At 54.0% G+C, this 5,736-nt stretch overlaps 1 protein-coding gene across 1 annotated transcript; it reads left to right on the top strand.

Annotated features, from left to right (window-relative positions):
* The first annotated feature begins 303 nt into the window (after window positions 1-303).
* Window positions 304-1,261, top strand: GSX1 (GS homeobox 1). The gene is made up of 2 exons (XM_065730358.1): window positions 304-691; window positions 904-1,261. The coding sequence occupies exons 1-2, from the start codon at window positions 304-306 to the stop codon at window positions 1,257-1,259; spliced, it is 744 nt and encodes a 247-aa protein (XP_065586430.1). The 3' UTR covers window positions 1,260-1,261.
* Window positions 1,262-5,736: the final 4,475 nt, after the last annotated feature.

The following is a 5,736-nucleotide window of genomic DNA, read 5'->3' on the forward strand; positions in this document are numbered from 1 at the left end:
ATTAAATCGCGAGAGAATGAGAAAATAACCCCGCCAAAGGGAGAGGAGGGGAGAGGCCGCCTGCTACGGCGTGGGTGGGGTCGACAAGAATAGAGTACATTATGCAGTTCATTTAGTTAACAAGGGAAATAATGAGGGAGCGTGCGGCGTGAATGCCAAGAGAAGCGGCACAGAAAGCCCATTGAGCGCCCGGCGCCGCCATCACATGGCGCGGCCGCTATTTAAGGCGGGCGGGCTCCGTTCAGCACCACTCGTGCTGGCCAGCGGCGCTGCGCGGGGGCTGCGCGGGCGCTGCGCGGGGCCATGCCGCGCTCCTTCCTGGTGGACTCGCTGGTGCTGCGGGAAGCGGGCGAGAAGAAGGGCGAGGGCAGCCCCCCGCCGCCGCTCTTCCCCTACGCCGTGCACCCCTCGCACCCGCTGCCCGGGCTGCCGGCCGGCGCCTGCCACGCGCGCAAAGCCGGGCTGCTGTGCGTGTGCCCGCTGTGCGTCACCGCCTCGCAGCTGCACCCGCCGCCGCCCGCCATCCCTCTGCTCAAGGCATCCTTCCCCCCGTTCGGCTCTCAGTACTGCCACCCGCCCCTCGGCCGCCAGCAGCACTCCGTGTCCGCCGTCGGCGTGGGGCACGGCCCGGCGCTCTACCAAGGCGCCTACCCGCTGCCCGACCCCCGGCAGTTCCACTGCATCTCCGTGGGTAAGGGGCACGCGTGGGCACCGCACGCTGCAGGAGGCGGGGGGGAGGCGGGAGGATGGAGGTTCGACGGGGCGGACGGGCGCCGCGTCCCGCCGGCTGCGTGGGGATGCGGGCGGGGGGATGCGGGTGGGGGGCATCCCCCGTGGACGTCCCCGGGGAGTGAGGAGGGTGCGGAGGGTGAGGTGGGTGCTGAGCTCCGCTCCGCTCCGCAGACAGCACGTCGAGCCAGCTGCCGAGCAGCAAGAGGATGCGCACCGCCTTCACCAGCACGCAGCTCCTGGAGCTGGAGAGGGAGTTCGCCTCCAACATGTACCTCTCCCGGCTGCGGCGAATCGAGATCGCCACCTACCTGAACCTCTCCGAGAAGCAGGTGAAGATATGGTTCCAGAACCGCCGGGTCAAGCACAAGAAAGAAGGCAAAAGCGGCTCCCACCGGGGAGGAGGCCCCGGGCACAGCTGCAAATGTTCGGCCCTTTCCACCACCAAGTGCTCAGAGGACGACGAGGACTTGCGCATGTCTCCGTCCTCCTCCGGGAAGGACGACAGAGGCCTCGCCGCCACCCCCTGACCCCGGGCTCCGCAGGAACTGTGCCGGGAGCAGAGGGGGGTCCGTGCAGCCGGATGATTTTGTACCGTTTTGTATAATCCGTGTCATTTACGAAAGACTTTCTCGCCTATCCAGACCCCGGCCCATAGCGGCAGCCGTGCGGGAGCCCTGCTGTCGAGAAGGCACTCCCCGGGACCCCCGACGTCCCACGTCGCGCTGTCCCACCCGTGGCTGGGGGTCCCTGCATCCCCCGCGGACAGAGCCGGGCCCGAGGGCAGGGAGCCCAGAGCGGGGCGAGAGAGGGTGGCCGGGGAGGATCGGGGCTGTTTGGGTTATTGTCATAATACTGGCTTTTTTTTTTTTTTCCTATCAGACTGTTCTCTTTTTTGTTTGTTTGTTTATTTGGTTTGGTTTGACACTCGCTGGCGGGCGCGCTGCTGTGGCTGTACCGCCCCGTCCCTATCCCCATCACCATCCCCTCCCCGGGAGATATTTATTTATTTATTTATGTGCTGAGAAATGATGATGGCGATGATGATGATAATGACGATGGTGGCAATAAAGGCTCCGCCGGTGGTTTATTTCCTCACGCAGAGATGTCCTTTGCCTCGCTTCGTGTTCGGGTACCCCCGGGTCACCGTCTCTCCCTGTCTCCGACGGATAGAGCCCGGTACCGGGACGGGCACCTTAGTGCCACCCTCCACCGTCCACGGGGATTGCTCTCCGGGAGCCGAAGGTACAGGGTGCGGGGATCTCCTTGCCCGACCCTGCGTGGGTTTAGAGGAAACCTGGGAGTCTCCTCGCAAAGCCTCAGCCCGGAGGAGAGGACCGTCGTAAAAAAAAAGCAGCTGGGAAGTGCCCGGTGACAAACGAGTGACGACGGCAGGACGGTGGTGGCGATGCTCCCCCGCCCCTGGACGTGACGGGGGACCGGGCGCATCTCCGGGGCTCGGTGCCGTCCGTTTTCCTTGCCGGGAGCAGCTCCATTCCGCTGCGTGCGGGACTGCGCTCCACTTGGGCTCATGGGGACGCACTCTCAGACCGCCGGCTCCGTGTCCCGCAGCCCGGGGCCGCCTGGAAGCGGCTCCGGTGTCTGGGTACCTCTGCTCTCAACCAGGCCCGGTGTCATCCCTGTTTGGAGATCCCTAAAAATCCACGCAGAAATAGCCCACAAGCCCCACACACGAGCTGAGTGCAGTGCTGCTGCCAAGAGAGCCTCACATCCCAGTCATAAAAGGGGTACTTCACCCCATGTCCCACTGCAGTCACCATGGACGTGGGGCAATGTGGGAGCCTTCCTGGGCAGTGCTTGCTTGCTGCTGTGCTGAGAATACATAGCATCACTCTGGCTCCTTTCCCCGTGGCTGCTGGTAGATCCCTTGGTGGGCGAGGGATGAAAAATCCCCATGGGGTGAGGACCTGACCTCACTGGAAGAGGCAGTCAGCCTCGTGCTGTCCTGGCCCCATGGTGTCCCTTGTTTGCCCTCCACAATGGCCCAGCTCCAGCCTGTGAAACTCCCCCAGCCAATTGGCTCAGCAGAGCCCTGAAGCCTTTCCAGCTCTCACCCTACTCCCTGCCCACATTAACCAGCCTTGTTTGGAAGAGTCATTGCAAAATAAGACAGAAGCAGCCCAATGCAAACTTACCAGAGGACTGGCATTGAAGTCAACAAACATCCATGCATGGAGGCTTGTGCATGCTCCTTGTGCCCCCCTGGCATGGTTTGTAGCCAGCTGGCTGCCAGGGGAATGGGAGGAACACCAGCACTGGGCATTCAGTGCTGCTATTAAACTGCTATTGTGGCTGTGGTGTGGAAACTCAGCATCCCTATCTGGCAGCACATCCCCCACCAGCTCTTTGCTTCTCCCCAAGCACTGCAGGCACGGTGGGTACAGGATGCAGCACTGTCTCCGTGGGCACACACAGCATGGGGAGTGTGCAAACACGTGTCTGTATCTTTCACAGCCTAAAAGACACCTTGTATATGTAAAGCAGCAACAAGAATTCCCCCAAACAGTGTAATTTTGTCTGAACAGCAGTGGAGGGTCGTGATGGATGTCCTCAACAAGGCAATATTAATATTCTCTGATACAAGCCGGCCTCTGCTGCAGACCCCATGTCCCCTGCAAAGCCCACGGGGGCTCTCAGTGCACTTGACAGTCATTATGCCACATCCACATGCAGAGATAATCCCTCCTTAGTTGGGCATTTTTCTAATTTAGTGAGAAATCATTACAGCAAATGCTCGGAGTGTCATTTTCAAGGACCCTGGTGTTGGGCAAATTAAAGTCATTTTGCTGTGGGAAGAGCGTGGGCACCTCTGTTAGAGCAAATGTCAGAACACACCAATTTTCAACTTTCTATCTCCAGCCATTTTGATGCGATGTTTTTGAAAGTTACTTAAGCATTTTAGCATCTGAAATGCCTGGTCCTTTGTGACTGCAACAGGAACAGCATTTGCAAATCCACAAAAAGAGTCTGACCATCTTCCAGCATACAGTTTTCCACCACGTTTTTATCTCAAAGTTGAATTATTTCATAGAATCACAGAACCATTCATGGTTGGAAAAGACCTCTAAGGCCACCTAGTCCAACCCCAACCCATCATTACCATGCCCACTAACCACGTCCCTCAGTGCCACATCTCCATGGCTCTTGAGCACCTCCAGGGACAGTGACTACACCACCTCCATGGGTAGCCAAAGGATTGCCACTCCTTCTGAGAAGCATTTTTTCCTAATACCCTAATATCCCTATCAAGCAGAAAGGAAACTCTTTGGATGCTACTGAGGCTTTGAGGATTGGGCACTGCAGCAAAAGTGGATTATGCTGACAAGGGAAGGAGGATTGGACGTTCACAATTTGGTTTCTTGGCAGTAAAAGTATTTACACAGTGTTAGAGCTGACCCCATGGTCCAGGAATAGCATTTACTGTAAATGGATTGATTCTGCTCTGAAACAGCATTCCATCGGGTACAGCTGGGTGCTTCTTCTACTTGTGTTTACCTGGAATCATTCTCACCAAAGGACCAACCTAGAAAGCCAGGCTCCACTTTTCACCCTTAAGCCTTGACACAAGCTGTGAAATTTGGTTCTGTAATGACAGCATTATTATGTCTATGAATGTTATTACTTGAAAATGTAGATGGGTGTTAACTAAAGACCTGAAATAAAATGTTTTTCTATGACATTCCTAATGGTTTGAAACACATACATCAACACGAACTATCTCTCAGTTATATTAATTTTGAAAGTGCTTTTGCTATGAACACGAAAGTACTCATTTATCAGGATGTAATTATGCAGGGCCTGATCTCCTAGGATACTGACACTGATGATGACAGCAAATGGCTGTGCCTGTTGCTTAATGCAGCGGAAGCTAGACTGGGAGTGACATGCTGGTCTGCTGGCTGCTCTATGCATGCACTATGTGCTCTATATACACTGTATCATACATACATACTCCAGGAGGCCCTGAAGCGAACAAGAACAAGAACGAAACTAAAAGAAGCAGCAGCAATGATCATGAAAAGGAAAAATGCTTTCATTTAGACTCTTCCCCATTCTGCTTCAATTCCCGTTTTCTCTGTTGACATTTTCCATTGGGCTTGTTCCCAACTAGGCACATACAGAAAGGAGCAAGCAGACTTTCATCTTACAGTTATTACCTAGTCTTCATAGACCACACTGGAAAGACATCAGGATGGACACAAAATGTGCCCTGGAGCCTGTCCCTAGCTTAGACATGTGTCTATTGTCTTCCCAAAGCTCCAAAGGCTGATGGTGAGTGCTACATACCCCAGGGAGGATTTGAGTTCTCACTGAAGAGCTTTAACAGCCTCATAAATAACCACAGGCTGCATCAGAAGAGTCAGGTTTTTGCCTGGTTAGGTATCTCAGCCTTGGAGTTCACCCTTGGTTTCTGCTTGTTCAGTTTATCTGATAAAATTATCATGTTACAAACTGGGTTTGGAACAATAGGGTTTGAGTTGTGAGTCACAACTTTTCTGTCTCTTACACCTCTAATGACTCCTGATTTTTGTGTTTAGTTTGTACTGTGCTATCACTGTGCAATGCACTGCCCTTACTTGTGTCTTAACTATACATTTACAGTTTTCTCTGCGTGGATGTCAGTATTTCTCCATGGAAGCAGTGGAAGGGCATGTTATCCACATGTACTTTAGAGATGTTTCAACTGCTTATTACTGTAGGGATTGGTGCAAAGAACAAAACAAACAAACAAACAAACAAAAAAACCAACACTGCTATAGTGAGTCCCAAGGCAGGAGAATGGTGGAATTGCATGCCTTAAAGACTGCTCACCACTTAAAGCTGACAAATCACAGAATTGTAGGAGTTGGAAGGGGCCTCTAGAGATTATCAAGTCCAACTCCCCTGCTGAAGCAGGCTCCCTAGACCAAGTTGAACAGGTAGACATCCAGGTAGGTCTTGAACATCTCCAGAGAACATTTTACACCATGCCTGCATTGATGAATT

Source organism: Cyrtonyx montezumae, unplaced genomic scaffold (genome assembly GCF_038088225.1).
Source record: "Cyrtonyx montezumae isolate F1298 unplaced genomic scaffold, pur_monq_1.0 scaffold_12, whole genome shotgun sequence".
NCBI classification, from domain to species: domain Eukaryota; kingdom Metazoa; phylum Chordata; class Aves; order Galliformes; family Odontophoridae; genus Cyrtonyx; species Cyrtonyx montezumae.

What these genes read in the sequence shown, in the direction of transcription:
- GSX1 (XM_065730358.1), top strand. Translation starts at nt 304, where the DNA reads ATGCCGCGCTCCTTCCTGGTGGACTCGCTGGTGCTGCGGGAAGCGGGC. An exon ending in GTTCCACTGCATCTCCGTGG is followed by an intron (nt 692 to 903) that starts GTAAGGGGCACG and finishes TCCGCTCCGCAG; the next exon opens with ACAGCACGTCGAGCCAGCTG.